This window comes from Harpia harpyja, chromosome 4 (genome assembly GCF_026419915.1).
Source record: "Harpia harpyja isolate bHarHar1 chromosome 4, bHarHar1 primary haplotype, whole genome shotgun sequence".
Taxonomy (NCBI): domain Eukaryota; kingdom Metazoa; phylum Chordata; class Aves; order Accipitriformes; family Accipitridae; genus Harpia; species Harpia harpyja.
In genome coordinates, this window is record NC_068943.1 from 45,053,098 (window position 1) to 45,070,843 (window position 17,746).

The following is a 17,746-nucleotide window of genomic DNA, read 5'->3' on the forward strand; positions in this document are numbered from 1 at the left end:
TTCAGAAATGAACCATGTTCTGAATAAGGTTTTCATCTTTACTTGATTACTTTGTTATGCAGTGGGTGTTCTGTAAAAACCTAAGTGATAGGTACTTACAGATAATTTTTCTGTTAAAGATTTTACCATGAGTACTGTATTTTATTATGCAAAGCACATATGACAGTATGACCGTGCTAATTACATGGATCAGGAGGAGCCTCCTGCCCAAGGAAAGCACTCGCTGGTGTAAAAGGTCTTTAAAACAAGGTCTGTGAGAACACCCATATTGTGCAGGTAAGCAGGCAAACCACGATGGTATGAGAAAACAGTGTCGTACAGGGCAGATGCAGGAGATAAGATGTAACTGCTAAGGAGGCATATTCCACAAGTATAGAAGATGTTCTGAGTCACAACTCCATCTTTAACTGTTGATTTCAGGACCTGCTTTTACCCTCATTCTGTGAATTGTCATCTTCCTTTGCAGAAGAGAAAAACTCTGCAGTTCATGGGGCTATGTAGCAATGTTTAGCACCTTCTAATACTTCTAATTCTACTCATATTACAATATATGAAGCTTAAATTTGCTTGAAGAGGATCTTAAGTGTTTGAGCACCACATATTGCTAGAATTTAATTTAGATCATCAGTCTTCAGTGACTTAAGCAATAAAATAAACTTATAAAAAAAAAAAAGACTGGTGCTAGTCTACCATGTTCTAAAATTAAATAGCAAAGGAAAGACTGTAAAGCTACGTGGGCTTATTATACATAGTCTAAGAGCTATTGCTGTAGCCTTGTAAATTTTTCTGCTAATGTAATCGAGTGTTGATTACTTTTCCAGTTCTTTCTTCCTCCCTATTTGCATGTCAGAAATTACAAGAGATTTGAGCCATCCAGCTGGACACAATTTACGTGGGCCTTATAGAGGTATGCAGTTATCAAAGAGGGTGGAATGCCCAGAAATTTCTGAAGGACAAGCCCTTCAAAAGCATCTCAGGTCAATTAGATACCCCAAATCACTAGACACTCTTGAAAGTCTTACTCTTACAGTCTTTGTGGATCACATCACCAGCTAAGAATCACATCTTGCTACTGTTGCTAACATACCAGAGAGGAGCATGTTGTTTTTCTCTTGCAGTTCCTCCTCCAACACAAGAAGGGGCAATGCAGAGCACAAAACATCTTTTCTCCTTCTCTGCCTTGGTTGCCACTGTGGCTAGCATGGAGCAAAGGGCAGCATACAGTGGGGACAGTCAGCATTGTACCAATCCATACGGGCTTATCTATCTGACTTCTGCTCTCCAAACATAAGCGGCAGCAGGATGGGGCTGTGTTGGTGCCGATTGTGAGGAAGAAAAGAGCAAAGGGTTACTTAGAGAAACAAGACCTGAAATGCAAGGGAGTGAGAGGACTGCAGCGAGCTGGACAGGTCAAGAGCAAGCATACAGAAATGGCTGGCTAGGCCCCCAAGAAATAGGGAGAGAGGTGGTGTGGGTGACCGTTAGGTGAAGATGTGCAGCATGTGCCTCCCAGTGCAGCCCAGTGCTAGGAGCACAAGCCGTTCATTCTTTTGAGCTGTTAAGTCTGCCTTTTTTGGGGCCTCCTGCTATGGCAGCTAGACTCCTGGTATGAATAAAACCAGGCTGAAGCCCCAGTATCCAGATATCAGCCTAGAGGCGTGTGCCCGGACTGCCACATGTGACACTAAAGCCTGCATCACCTTCAGTGTCTGTGACACAACCTGTAGCCATTTGTCCACAGGAGCAGGGCGGAAGCTCCCATGTGTGCTCCGTATTGACTTTGCCCATAGAAACCTCTTTTGCAACAAAGCTTCCTATGGTGAGAGCCATCTGCATGTTTCAAAGCAACGGTCCAGTCTCCATGCACAAGCCCCAGCTGAGTGACCATGACGACAGAGTGTACACAAAGGTTACAGGCATGGGGCTGACCCACAGCCCAGACTGGGGACACTCCAACCCAGGAGTCCCAGTGGAAGAGATGGGGCACCCAAGGGCCACCTAAGGAACCATCCCCAGAGGCATGTCTGCCAGTGAAAGACTGCTCGGTGCCCAGTGAATACGTTGCTGTGCTAGCCATGGAAAAGGGAAGGAAATGAAGAGTGAAGAAGCTAGCCATTTTTTCCTTTCCATTGAATCTTTTTAAGCGTTTTAATATAAATGCAGTCCTTATCAGGATTATTACAAGGTAAGCTTCTTGAGGGCAAGTCCTGAATTCTTTTTATGCATTTTAACAATAAGGCATTTACGGTTAAAAGCTAGCAAAATTGTTTAATTTGCAGACAAATTTATGCTTGTAACCTCACAGACTCTGTCTCATTCCTGATTTAGGAATAGCCTGATAAATCCATATATAATAGTTTTATCACGTTATTAATTGCATACACATGTATTAGACACAAAGCATAATTGATTATAACTATTTACACATATTCAGTTTTGTTCTGCAGAACAGATTTGCTAATTTCTTTAGCTACCACAAATTAGTGTGAAAGGTTTGAGCAGCCTGACATCTGACTATCAGCACGATCTGTGTTCCTATATTATTCTGGAAAAAAAAGCTTTCTGAAGTTCAGGGAACTAGTGAAATTCTACCATTCTTACCGCTGCTGTAGTTACATGCAGTTTCTTCCGAAAACCTTTAAATGGAAATTGCACGAAACCTGTGCTGTAGGACATTAACTCAAATGCCCCAACTACAGAACAAAGATAAGTCGGATCACTGTGACATAAGCACTAAGCTGACATCCTGTAAACCAGGTAGAATGTTATTCATGTTGAACATTTTGTCTTGGCCCAAATTTGCAGCTGTATTTGCAGTTCCACCTCTGCATACAGCTACCACTTAGTCCACATTCATGCAGCAAGGACTGCATGCCAAGGCTTTTGTCATTTCCCATTTCCATTGTGGTGCATTATATTAATTTCAATTTTAGTATTTCATTGCTTTGTCTTTGCACTCCTGAAATTATCTTTGTGATGCATCCACTGCAGTTTTTAATTATTAAGAACAATTAATTTGTGATATAAAGACTTTGGATTTAGTAGAATAATATTAAGGTTGATATGACCAATGTTTTCCATTATTGTCAATTGCTTGCTGGAGAGAGTATGTTAATATAATTATGGGAAGTGCTTTCTTTTTTTCTAGGTTTGAATGGCATGGCCCCATCACAAGAGTAGTGCTTGGTTAGTAGGCAATGTAAGAGTATGTTAATATGATTATGGGAAGTGCTTTCTTTTTTTCTAGGTTTGAATGCCATGACCCCATCACAAGAGTAGCGCTTGGTTTGTAGGCAGTGTAGGTAGCTGATTGTATCCATTGCTTCGCAATCACTAACTTCACTGCCATCAAAACAAGGCACAGGATGCCCTGCTACAACCTCATTATAGAAAAATGCACCACAAAACTTCCTTACGACATCCTTATTCCTAGTGCAAAATTATTAATAATGTTTATTCATTTACAGCTTTATTTCCAGAGTTTTAGCTGTCCAGCAGAAGCATATGGTATATGTTGGCAATATCAAGCAAAGTCTTAGATTTCTTGAAGTTGATGCTAAAATCCTTAGGAACTTTCCCAGAGCAATAATGCTGTCTGTTGTGTTTAAATTGTTTAGCCACATGAAGACTTATTGTATAGTTAATTGTTTATGCACCAAGATTGGACTAAGAATTTTTTTGGTTGTACCATTCAGTTTAACTCTCAGGTATTGGGAAAATAATTTTCATTTCTTTTTCCTGTCTTATTTAACAAGCTAGTAAGTGAAGGGAGGTTTGAGCAATGAATAGATATTAAACTCACGGTATGCTATAAATGTTTTTTACTCTGACCACTTTACTTAACATTCAAGAATTTTAACAATGCAGAAAATACTTAATAGTGCTAGAACCTGCTCTAAGATTCTTTTTTAACAAAACCCCAGTCTTCATCAAAGTAGGAGTTGAAAGGGAACCATCTCTTACATCAGCCTAGTTACTAGGCAGTGTAGTTAGCTGATTGCCAAAAGTAACAATCACTAGCCACACAGCCAGGTAAAAAGGTTTGGAAGATATCTCAATGGAAATCAGATGCATGGGAATTTTGACAACGGAAGGCAGATTGACTAACCTCTTTGCAGAAGCATCTAATAGACAGGCAAGACAGTGGAATAAAAGAAGTGAAATGTACTGGATTGCCTGTCACGCATGCAAGAGACATCAGTGCATTTGTCAAGCCAATTTAACTGCACCTTACTGTGTGATACACTTCATTCACAACTGTTTTGCATACAGGACACTGAAAAACATGATAACAAATTGAAACGGTTTTTTTCTTCCCAAAATTTGCAGACATCAGCTCCCATTCTGGTTGTGCTTGTCTCAGCCTTACACTTGTCAAAGGCCACTGTTTTCACATTTACCTCCATTTACTCTTGTTGAATAAATAAAATTGAGGCCTGTGGTGGCAGCTATTTCCTGTTCATAGAGAGGCCCAAGGCTAGACTTGAGTGAAAATGGCCTGAAGACACTTGAAATGAGATGTACAAAGTGGTCAGCCTTCTGGTCTTCCATGTTTACTGTGACAGGCAGTGTGTCCCTTACCTTGCAGCTGGGTCCAGGCTCCCCAGGCATGTCTGTGCTGCTGTGTCCCCTCTGAGATGGTTTCACCCCTTCACTACAGTCCTCCCTCCTGGCACCCAGATGCCAGTGATGGCAGGGAAAAGTGAAGGGCCCCAGCAGAGAGGTCACCTACCACAGCAGGTGGCAGTGACAGGGATGTGTCAGTGGCACGGGCAGCACCAGGGTCCTGCTGTCCTCTTGCTTCCTCTTGGCACAGGGCAGGAGCAGACAGCCTGAGCTGGGCAGGCCCACTTCATGGAGAGGGGACACCATGACGCAGCCCCCTGCAGTGCCACAGGGACGGGGACAGAACAACATCTGATGGCGCCCGATGGGCCCCTTGTCTTTGCTGGCTCAAGCCCAGCCAACGTGGGCTTTGCCTGCACCTTCTGGACCTCAGCTGTGCTCCCACCACCATTCGAGTCCTGTCTAGGCCCTGCCACCCTGCAACATGAGGGGGCCCTGCCCGGGAAGGGACCCTGCTCTATGGCAAGACCCTGCCCTGTGAGGGGACCCTGCCCCATGAGGGGACCTTGCCCTCTGAGGAGACCCTGCCTGCAGCCCTACACCATCTCTGGGGCCACACATCTCTCTGCAGGGTCCTGCCCTTCACCTAGGGCCTCATGCTCCTCCTGGGGCCCCTCTCCAGAGCCTCACACCTCTCCTGGGGCCCCCACACCTTCCCTGGGGCCTCACACATCCTCCCAAGGCCCTGTGCTCTCCCGGGGACCCCACACCTTTTGCCTGAGCCCTGCACCCTCTGCAGACCCCCCCCACCTCTCCAAGGCCTTGTGCCCTCCCTGCACCACCCACCCCCACACACCTTCCCAGGCATCCTTAATGTGACTTTACTTTCCAGAGAGAAGTACTGCTCTCCAGGGCCCACAACTTCCTAGAAGTAAGTATGAAGTACTTCGTGCCCCCATCTTGCTAAGCCTTTGTTGCCTAGGTTTCTGGGAGGAATTAATTCTCAGGAATGAATAATGACTCATGCCAATAAGCTCTGGATGACAGAAGACCCACAGCCCCTAGTGTGCACAACTGAGATATTTCAGCTGATACCTACTGTTTGGGATCCACACCCTGGGATCACTAACTTTCTGAACAGCCCCAAAGTACACTGTGGTTCAGTTGCCCTCTCTGAAGGACAGTGGTAGTAGGAGCACTTGCTTATTTGCCTCTCATTTGTCTTATTTAGAAAGTGAGAAAAACAGTGAGAAAGAGACACTCTCGAAAGCTCAAAGCGTGGAGAAAACTAAAGTAAAAGAAAAACATCTTCAGCAGGTAAGAACCACTAATCCTGACTCTTTTTTCATAAATATTTCCATTCACTGTGTGTCATTTGGTGGAACACTGGAACTTTGGAAGTGGCATGATGAACAGTAATGAAAATCGCCTGGACCTGGCCCACTGTGTGGTTTGCATGATGCAGCCCATTTCTTCATGGTTAGCTTAAACTTATTCCCAACTGGGTCATGCTGGCTTGGGGCAGGGCTGAAGGCAGTAGGCTGTGTACTTAATTTCTTCATAGTAAGCACATAATGTCTGTTCTGATTTAGTATCTAAAAGTAGCCAACTGAGAGTGCCCAGATTCAAAAGTGGATAATTTGGGGGGGGGGGAACCACCAGTGCTGAATGCACTTTCACACACAAAATCCTGGCACAGAGACATTGAAGCACAGCTCAAAGTGTGAGTTTATTTCTTAGTTGTCTTAGTTATTAATAGATCTTCTCCATTAGCCTGTGCCCAGCAGCAGCTAGTGCCAAGAGTTCATTGAGCGAGAGATGTGGAAAATTTGGTAGTGGGCGGCTGTTAAATCAGCTTCCATAGAAATGCTTCTGCCTTAGCCTGTCACTCAGGGACAGGTTTAGGTGATATTTTTAGAGAGGTATAATTCAAGAACCACTAGACCAAGCCATTTCAAATTTTGTAGAAACTACTTAGCTGCAGAACAAACTGTAGATTTTAGCAACCAACATCAAAACTGAGTTTATAGATGATGCTGTCTTTCCAAAGGAAGGCGTAAGTGCGATACTGTAGCGCCTTTCAGGTTGGATCCTTCTGGACCACGCAGAGCCTTCTGACTTAGTGGAGTTTTACAAAAGCTAACATTGATCTGGCATGCAACCGCCCACTCAGCACTTTAGTTAACAGTTCTTGTAGTCTGTAACTGGTGGATAGGATCAATAAAATTTAGCATGCTATGAGATATATATACTCATGTTTATGCAGTGACTCAAGCATTAAATTGGCCATGAAAAGAAGCAAAATAAGTGACATGGTATCCAGATCACCTGAGGTTCATCTCCTGCAAAACAGTGGGATTGGACCAAGTACACAGAGCTTGGGGTTTCTCCTACTACTTTGCCAAGAAAAAGAAGATGCAGACAACAGTTGTGCTTGCTATTGAGACACTGATATAAACTTCTACTGAAGCCCCTATTAATCTAACTGGTGAATGAGTGTTCCACATATATACCATGAATACAATTCACACAAGTAATGGAAACTAAGACAACTAGTATTAAATATTGTAATAACATTTTCAGCCTGACTCTGTAATTATACTAATTTTTTTCTCATTTTAGTAAAACACTCCACATTTTTACTGAAAAGCCTCTAGCCTATATTTGGGAAGCAGGCCAGATGAGAGCAATCTGCAAGAGGTGCAGAAAGATCTGCAAGTCTTCCCTGCAAGTCAGCAAACCTCCTTTTCCAATTAATAATTCCAAAATGCATCTCATCCATTATAATCAGTTAGCCTTCTTTCTGAATTCTGGTTGAAGCTAGCAACACTTCCCTGAATCTTCTGTTCATTTTTTAAAAACTCAGTAACAATAGATGATAGCAAGGTTTTGCAGCTTTGGGCATGTGGCAGCCATAAAGGTGACTGATTAATTTCAATGAATAAACTACTTTATACAACTACAGGACATGCTATAAGTCTCACATAAGTCTAAGAAAATTAAAATTAATGCACTGAATGAAATAAGAATAATGTTCACATTATTATCAGTCATAGGTGTCATTTACTGTTCAAATCCAGATTTCAGACTTGATTCAGACATTCCGCTCCTGCAGCATGTCCCCTGGGAGAGCAAAACCTGGAAGCTCTGTTGTGTAGATCTGGGAAGTGAATGTTGTCTCCACAGTGATACAAGGACAGGTTTTTTTAGAAAGAAAGCTTAGCTGCATTAACATTGTTATTTCACAAACTGACAGTGAATTCATTTATTAGAAATGCTTATTTTGATTAATTAGCTAATTTCATATGAAATAGTAGTGAGGCACATGGCAAAAAAGCTGTTGTCTTTCAGCTGTTTATTTCACTGGACTATTCTGTAATTCATTAATTCCCACAGGCTCTACAGGATAGTTTAAGATTAACAAAGACATTTCAATATTATAAACACTGCAAATCTGAGTAATCAGTTTAACGCATTTAAAATAGGAATGCTTAGCTTGTCTGAATAAATCTTTGTATTGCTAGACATTTTTCCAATCTGGCCACTTTTTCTTTTGATCTTGGTCTTATTTGGCTACCTTTAGTTAGTAAGTTCTAAGGTACCATCACTGAGCCTGACTTGTGGACTGCCTTCCTGACTTGAACTTGTATTGCATCATCACCATGAACTTACCTGATGATCTGGTCTCTTGGTTGAACCTGGTTCCCACTCCTAGGCATGCACTGCTTGCCTTACTTGGGTATTGTGTTTACATTAACTCCCCATACTAGTGAATAAAACTACAGCTTCCTACTGTGATCTAAGATGTGGCTCTGTTTTGCTTTTCTTTTTATCATCTCAGGTATTTTACTTTCCTTTTGTGAAAAGGGGAATAACAGTAAAGGATAAGAATTCGAATTCTAGAATATTGGGTGGGTGTTACTTTTCAATATCAGGACTCTCAAACATCTAGAGCTTGGGCTTTGTCTTTTATGCTGTCATTTACATTAATCTGTTGAGGAAAAAAAACGGTAATTTTTTTTATAAGACTTAAAGCTGATTAAAACTTAGAAAGGGTTGTTGAAGAAACAATTTTAAATAATGAAGATTGCTTAATCTCTAAAATCAAATTGCATGGAAGAAATTGTCATCAGACAAAAGAATACGCTGCACTAAAAACCAGGGGTTTTCCCCATCAATTTTACATCATCTTTTCTTGACCACTTCTAGATGGAAAAGAACAAATAAGAAACTCCTTTTCTTTTCTTTTTTATAAGTTGTATGCTGAGATGTGCTCCTTTCTGGCATTGGTTGAGGGTTTTCTCAAAATACTTCCTGGAATGTCTGTTTTGTAACATATTGCTAGGAAATTATGAAAACGATTTATTATGCTTTTACTCAGCTTAAACAGTGATGTCTCCTTGTAGCCGAAAGATATTCATTTCGATAAGGCAAAAATATACAGATGTGCTCAGATGTCTGGGAATCAGAATATTAAAAAATTCTCAGTAGGAATGTATTCTCCCTAGGAAATTATTTTTTCTTGCAATTGTATAAAGAGACAAGCTTTAACAAGTTCTAGAATGTGTACTTCTCTTCTTCTAGAGTGAAGAAGCTGGACCATTGATTGAAAAGAGTTATTAAATGTTCTGTAGCTCAAAACTGGACTAAATTCTATCACCTTTGAAATTATCACAGTTTTAAATCACTTCTACAGAGTAGCAGAGACTGGCTTAATCCAAGGATACATAATGAAGGCAAAAGTTATCTCTGTTTGCACGTCTCAGATGAAAACGTTTTTGTAATGAGTTATTATGCATATGTGAGTCCTGAATTACCCCAATTTTATAATTGCAAGATGCTACAGGATAGTATTTGCTAACTTTAGTATGTATATTCATCTTGACATTTGGAGTGATTCCTTCTGATTTGAGGAAAGTGATTATTTCAAAACTCATGTAAATCTAGGAAGAGAAGGTTGCTTTCCCAAGTGGTGTGTTTTCAGGATCTCAGGAAGAAAGAGAAGTCGAAGTACTTTATCCAGTAACCTGTTATGCCTATTTCTGCTGTATGTTCACTCTAGTTCTCAGCTTCAATGAGGAATTTAAAGTTTACAATCAAGTTAAGTATTACATGTTTTTAATTTATTTTTCTGAGCTTATTGTGGTAAATATATTTCTTTTCAGGCCAGGAGAAGAGAAGAAGTACTAGCTCTCCAGAGGAAACAGAGAGAAGAAAGGATTGCAGTAAGTCTGATTCCTTTTTATTATGGATGCATCTCGAGGTTCCTGCATGCTGACAATACGGACAGCTTTCAAAGGACCATTGTCCAGTGTATGAGGGTTCATGGGGTGTTGCAAACTATACCATAGTATCAGTCTTGCATAGCAAAAGCACCTCAGTTTGAACTGAGTAAGCATGCAGAAAAGTTGGCTTTATTCAACCAATTCCCTAAGCAAAGAGGATCTTGTAGGCTGTGTGATTCTGAAAGTCTCAGACCAGACAGTAGGAAGCAATAGGCATAGAAGCTAAATTAAGTTTAATCGAGCTAAATAAGGCTATTGGACCATTTCCAATCTGAAAACCACAAGGAGTAAGACAGTGATATTATAAATACATTAAAGTGTTTGAAGGTATAACTGACTGTTTCTTGATGCTACATTTTATTTTTGTATGGGTATATCTATAATTAAGTCAGCTACAACACACTGGCCTTCATTACTTTCTCCAAGACAACAGAATAGAATAGTCATTGAGAATGGATTTCATGTCTTCTTGCAAACTATCTCAAAAGGATACTTAGTACATCAAAATTTTCACAGAAAACTTGGAGATGCTTGTGGGAGGAGCACACAGGAACTGAAGCTGACCTCACTGGTGGAGGCAGATAGGGAACAGGGCAAATATGAGAAAGTGTGGAATCCTGAAAAATAGAAGAACTTGGGACTGAGAAGGGAAATACAGCAGAAGCAGTGACTATAGTGCTGTCAGAATGGCAGTAAGGGCTGTGTCAGCACTTCACTGAAGGTCCTGTATTCTATATAGCAATACATAATGAAAGGACCTCAGTTATTTAAATTAAACCAATTTTAATACAACTATGTGTCAGTTTCTAAATTTCTCAGTTTAATATGCCAAAGGAATCTTTACAGCCTGTCCATTGTTAGTTGCTTTGATTTTTTTCATTGTTGTCTCTCAGGTTTTTTCCACTGAAACACTAAAACCCAGTTTATAACAAAGTTATTGTGTGGATTGTCCAGCTCATAGTTCACAAATGAGTTTCACCATGTCTAGTGCACACAGGCTACTCATGGGGGATTACAAAAGTGACCCAGCCTTGGATTGCCTTCAGGCCCTGTCCCTCTGCAGAGATGACTCACGGGGAGCTGTGTAGACAGCTTAGCCCTGGGTTGTCTCATAAACCCTAAACTAAACAGGGCAGTGGCTGTGCAATTCAAAGAACCAAAACCTGGACTGAGCCTTGAAGTTCCTTAACAAATAGTATGCCCTGAGTCTCAATCCAACCACTATTCAGTTGCCTGAGGAAGCAAGGTAAAAAAAAAAAACAAAACTGGAGGGTTTCAGCTTCAGTTCCAAATGACAACCTTGTGTATTCAAACAATCACAGACCAGGAAAGGAAACATAAGGGGAAACTCCACTCAGATATACATAATCCCTTTAGGCATATATCATAATCCACTCAGACACAGTCATACACACCATTCCACAAGTCAGGGGATAAAAACTCTTAAGATTCAGGTTGGAAATCGGAGAGTCACTTCTCCAACTATACAGTTGGCTTGTGAAGGAAACCCTTCCCCGCCTTGATCGGGATGCCAGTCGAGGTAGCTTCCCTGGGATTGAGAGCCCTTACCTGGAGGGGTAAGTGAATATTGTTTATGCTTTAAGTTTGTAAACACGTGTGTGCTTGTGGTTGTCTCTGAATCGCTTGTGGTTGTAATAGTGTACTACTCTTGCCTTAAAAATTGCAGTAGTGCATTCCTCCATTGTATCTGTAAAACCTGCAATAGTGGTGTGTTAGGTCTGTAAGTGAAGTTCAAATAAATCATTTGCTTGAACCTTGCAGTTAAGTCTGTGAGTGAAGTTCAAGTCGTTTGCTTGAACCTTGCAGTTAAGTCTTTTTCCGCCACAGTTATTAAACTGGCTGGAGATTTCACATGCTCTACTCCCTAAAAAGCTCTCATAAAGTAAATCTGAGCAATAAAAGGAAGAACTCCATTTAGAGATTTTTATTATTATCAGTAGTGAACTCTAGATTTACTGTTTATAATGGTTTTGCTTGGCTTGGCCGGATGTTTATCAGGAGAAGAAAATTCAAGAATAAGAGGTCTGTATTATATTAAGGCACTTCTTCCCTTCAGTAGTAATTCACAAGATACAAGGCAGAGATAGATGAGTTTTTACCCCATATAAGTTTAAACAGCTGTCCTTCTGAAGAACTACATGTCCTAATTAATACAATTTCATTACTCAATAATACAGAGTAGAACTGAAATTTTAAAGCGGATAAGTGTAGTGATTTGAAAAGTAACTTGGGAAACAAGATTTCAAAGGATACTTTCAGAAATGACGTATTCATTTTAGACATAAAAGCCTCCTTTTTTCTTCCTCCTTATTTAAGCTTTTAAGTTGGTTCATATTAAGTACTTCCTCTTCTCAAAGCGTATTAAAATGCTGACACAAGTATATCTGCTTTGTCCAAATTCTATGCATTAAAGCTAGGCCTGAAACAAAACATGAGTCTCCTTCCTTCTGACACAATAACTCATATGAGTTTTATACTCTGGACTACTCAGGTACCACATTAGCACATTAAAAAATCCCAAATTCTTTAGTATTGCTAGTGTAGTCTTTTGGTGCAGTGTTTGTATAAAGCTGTCTACCAGGATAAACAGTAAGTTTAATTAACAGTAAGTGATAATTAATAAGTCTTTCTCTCTTTTTAGAAAGAGCTGATGTCTCACTCACATAAACCAAAGGTCAAAACTGATCAAGTAAGGTAAAGAAAATACTTAAAATAAGTTTGCTTTGGGGTTTTTTTTTCCCTCTGTCTAAATAGTCAGGCCCTATTTTTGGGGGAAAGATGTTCTGGCTTTATTATTATTATTATTAATACCCATTACTATAAAATTTAGACATTAAAAGGCTAAAAGTCTGCTTCTATTGTTCTGTACTTTACTCCTTTACTTTCTATATATGTTCCATTTATTTCTAAATAGTGGTTAAGGGAAAGAAGTGGAAGCTTAGATGTTTTTTAAAAGTTATGAAGACTTTAATTTTGCTATTCTGATTGGAATTCAGAAAGTCAGGAAAAAGAGCACTTGTCAAAGTGTTTCCATATTTCTGAAAGGGCCAGGAAATACCAGAAAGCCTGTTCCTTTCCAATGCATGTCTTGGCTGAATGAGGGAAGAAGCACCAGTGTGACCTTGTCAGTAGTATCACACTGTATGGATGCTTTCTTTGGTTATATTTTTCCAAATTTTAAGAAGTTTCCATGTTTATTGCCCTGCTGTAGATCCAAAAATAGAACACCAAAGCAGAATATTACATCATCATGTCATGTTACATGAGATGACTCATTCAAATTCTTTGGAAAGTCAGCCTTACTAATACTGACACACAAATCCAGAGTGAGGGTTTGATCCTGAAAATTATTCTGCCTGGATGCACTGCAGCATTCTTGTGGAGCCCTGTTGAAATTGCCAATGTCATCAGACACATGTCTGTAAGATATAGCTGGTAAACTAAGCCTTCAAGAATACCTGAAGGCTTTGGAAATAGGTGGGATGAAATGACCTGAAGTAGACTTCCCTTAAATTTAGGCCAGTGACATAGGTGCAACAGTTGCTAAACCAGGCAGTGAAGGATTCCTTAATTTGTAACAAACTTCAGGCCTTAGAGTGCTGACCATCTGATTATGTTAGGTAAGACATTTTCCTTTCTGGCATTTGTCCGTGACCTCCGGAATGATGCAAATGCTGTTAAAACTGCCCCACCAAAACTACAACAGGATGTTTTGGCTATATGCAGTGTTGCACTTGCTTTCCTTTTATGCTGTCTTTGCCAAAGGGATCCTCTCTTTTTTTAGATTAAAAGGCAGTTAATATTTAACTGGCCTTGTATATGTAAGTCATTTCTCAATTCAGGATAGACAGGATTATTATTTTTAACTAGTGGATTGCTGATTCTTTTCACATTTACTGCTAATACTTTCCACTCTGTACTGTAAAGCTGAGGAAGTTCCTTTTACCCTTAAAGTACATCAGCACTGCCCTGTCTATCCCAAAATCTTAATCTCCTTCCTCAAACATAGTTGTGTCAGTCAGGTGGGAGCTATGAGGGCAGTCCTAAAGGTGTTTGGGCCATGGGCTCAGCTACAGTGTGACAAGTTAAAGAGAATAGCTACACTTACTATGAAGTTATTCTTTATTCCTAAAAACCATCTCATCTTTGGAAATGCTGACAAGGTACCTCACAGCCCTTGATTCAGCAATTTCTTCCTTTTAATGAATGCCATTTAAATTATTTAAGTGAGGCCATTTTTCTCACACTGGCACCAGTTTAAGCAAGATGGTGTCATTGAATATCCACAACTTAAAGACTAAGCAATGAATCTGCAGCTTACATCTTCCTTCCAACTTAACATATGGATATGAAAGCTGAGAAATGACTGACAATAATTCATTTTGAAAGCAAGTATCTCAGGAAAATACTGGGCATTAGGTGGAATTAATTTCTAGTATAATTATTACCTCCAAAGTTAGCTATAAAAGAAAAATACAAGTATCTGGAACAAGTGAAAAGGCTGAAGGTGTAATGTCCGCTGAGGTAGCAGCTGCAGGAGTAGGTATAAGGGGACGACCTACAGAATCCTTCCTTCCATCATCAGATACTTACAGAAGGAAAGCTTAAGCTGTCTTGAAGCTGTGCCAAGGACAACTGTTGGAGCTCGTCACCTGAAATGATAGTTAATTGCATGGGGAGGGTTAAGATTCATGCTTTATGTAGCAGCTTATGGCCTCTGAAGAAAACTGTAGTCCAGTTTATTAAACTATTACATTTTTTCTTTTAAACATTTTAATCTGAAAAATATGCATCTCTGTATTTACTGAAGCAAACTCACCCAGAGCACAGGGTATTGATTACTGCTGTATTTAATTAGAATAATTGTTTTTTTGTAATGGTCTGTTAGCACTCATTACTAGGAAATATGATCATACCAATTTTACTAATGTCTCATAAAATATTTATAGTCTGTATTGACCAAGATGATCCCTGTTTCCAGTGGCAACTCAGATGAATGGCTGAGGAAATATTACGTAATTTGAGAAGAGCTACATTTGTCAAAATATTTTCCATGGACAGAATACACTCTCTTCCTGATTCTTTTTTCCTTCACTAGGTCCTCTTTTTTCTTGTTGCTCATATTTTTCCTGATTTCAGCAGACTCATGATTTGTGTACGTATTTTCATAGGCCTTCACTTTCCAAGTGTTTAAAAATAAAAATAATGATTTTTTCCTTACCAGTATTCAGGGGAAATAGCTTAAATAGTTCAGTGCTTTGGGTTTTTTAGCTTTGTTTAACCAGCAGCTTAGGGTTTTTGTAATGAATTTGTATTGCTTTAAATCTACAAACCGATCAACGTAAAGTTGTATGCACTGATAAAAAGAAAAAAACATTTCCTTAGAGAAAGGCATTAAGCTAGTATAAAGCACTTCTATACTGATATATAATTACATCCTTATTGGGAATTATATTGGAATAGCTTTCAAAAAAATCTCCCAATAAGCTATATACCTTTAGCAATATAATTACATGAATGCAATATGTGTGTGTTGAAAAGGTTTCATCCCACAGCTTTGTGCCTGAGTGTAGAACTTACTGAGGAATTTGGAATATGAATCCTGTGCAGTACTTCACCTGATGAAATGTGCTTTTTCTATTAGCTTGTATGTTGCCTTTGAAGTTTTTCTCAGTGAACTTTCCTGTAAGTTTTGATACTTGTATGGGCATTCTTTTGTGTGGATTCTGAACTAGTGTTCTGTGATTTTTGCTTTCTACACATAGCTAGGCATTTACAAGGCATCTCTGTGTTTAGATACACATATAAGTACCTGACATGATGACATAGACTGGGCCAAAGAACTCCACTCTCTAGCAGCTGTTTCACACTGATTCTTCTCTGTATTACTGGCCAAAAAGTAAAAATCCACACCATTTTCATGACATTAGTGTGCCTGTAACCAATTGATGTTTCACGTAGATCAGCTGCATCTGCCCCATCCACAATTTACTTTATCTGATATAGTTCTGTTATTTCCAGCAGGCGGAAGGTGTCTGAAGCTGACCTTATGGATCAAGAAGCAGTAAAGGCCCTTAAATAGTTCAGCTAAATTGTCTGATGGAGAGAATAAAGTGTTTCTTTGCCCCAGAAAAAATATCCTGCTATCAGAAGCATGCTGCTTTGGACCTCAAGCCATGTACATTCCTCTTTTGACTACATATCTAGTTGCTCCTACTGAGACATGGCATGAATGTGACAAAGGCTGTGGATAGGCTTGCAGAAACTTGTCAGCCTACCCATAAATTTCTTTGTTTTGCTAAAGTTAAAATAAATGCTTAATTCAGAAACATTTTAAATTATGTAATTTATTTACTTAGTAAACTGTTAGTTCCTAATGTGCTGCTGTTGATCTTGGAAACACCAAGTTTTTTATTGTCCTCTTGCTTTCCTGTTGTCTTGGCACTACAGCAGTGAGCAATGTATGCCAATAGCTGCTTATCGAGGCTCAAAATCACTCTGAATTCTGTTATTTATTGGCATTTTACACCAATGTACTGTGAGACAAAGTAGGGCCTCAGTTTACTGCCTTCTCCGTGTGCAGGAAATTAAAATGCTTGTTTTGTTTATGGTTATTTTGAAGTTGTCAGCATGAAAGGAAAAGAGCAATAAAGTGCAAAAGTGTCAATTAACCATTTGGGATGCTAGGAATTCTAGAACTGGAAAGACATATGCTTACATCTTTGTACAAGAAGATAGACTATATATTTTCTTCAGGTTTGTGCCAGATATCATATATTGATATAATTTGCTTCAGGAAAACACATTTTCTTTTCTGGTGCTCTCACATGTGCACCCCTCTACCTCAATTAAAGTACCAGTTTTGCCTGGCTAACACTGGCATAAATCTTTATCATCAAAGTTGGCTTTTGAAATATTAATGCTAAAATATTTGGGCGCCAAAATATGTACCTGGGCAGTTGTAGACTTGTATTCGGTGGACATCTGTGGCCCTGGGATTTTTGACTTGCAGGATTTGAAATCTTCTGAACTTACTAGACAGCTTTCAAATGGCACACTTCTATGACCTGAAGAGGCTGTTGAACTGAATATATGCAGTTCATGTGTGCTAAATTTACCAAAATTATAAATGGAGAGCAACTGCTATGGCTATGTTAGGAAATTTCTTTACAAAAGTAGAAACCACATCAAACAGAAGAGTCTGTGGCTAGTAATATTAAGGTTGCACAGTAAAGACACTAAGTTTTGTTATCAAGTGTTATAGCTAGTGTTTGAATGCTTGCAGTTGACCTTTGTTAAAAATAGATCAACAAAGGCTTCTGTCAGCTACTACCATTTTCCTGTTGAAGTTAGCAAAATCTTTGGTAATCACTTTGCTGCTGTTGTATGACAGTGTATTCCTCAGTTGTGCTTTTGATATGGGAGAGGCTGTAAAATGCAAGAGGCAGAATATTTATTCACCAGTAATTCAAGAAAGCATGTTGATAATGCTGCTACTACTTGCCATGGATATATTGAAGAATTTTTTTTTCCTTCAGAGCCATTACAGAAATGCTTTCCAATGGATTTAGAATACAAACACGCTGAAAAAAGGATAGACTTCTAAAATGATTAGCAGGGCTTTTAAACTGTGTTATAAAAATACCTACAGCTGTAAAGAAGGTGAGGTTTTGTTTAATTTCTAGAAACACTGTAATTATTTTGGTTACTTTGGTCTGCAAAACAAGAAAAAACTCCCCAAAACAGGATTTCCTTTGTCAAAAGTTCTCCAAAGAATGAGTGTATTAGTGGAGCATCAAGATAATGAAGATTGGCTTGATAAAGGCCTGGCTTCAGTCTTACAACTCAGGCTAGCCAGTTCAGATGCTCGGTTC

General features: G+C 39.3%; 1 protein-coding gene across 1 annotated transcript; it reads left to right on the top strand.

The window, feature by feature from the left end:
* The first annotated feature begins 4,710 nt into the window (after window positions 1-4,710).
* Window positions 4,711-16,111, top strand: HOATZ (HOATZ cilia and flagella associated protein). Its single transcript, XM_052785666.1, has 6 exons — window positions 4,711-5,050; window positions 5,459-5,497; window positions 5,798-5,883; window positions 9,732-9,791; window positions 12,514-12,566; window positions 15,894-16,111. Exons 1-6 carry the CDS (start codon window positions 4,855-4,857, stop codon window positions 15,952-15,954), a joined length of 495 nt encoding a protein of 164 aa, XP_052641626.1. The 5' UTR covers window positions 4,711-4,854; the 3' UTR covers window positions 15,955-16,111.
* The last annotated feature ends 1,635 nt before the right edge of the window (window positions 16,112-17,746 follow it).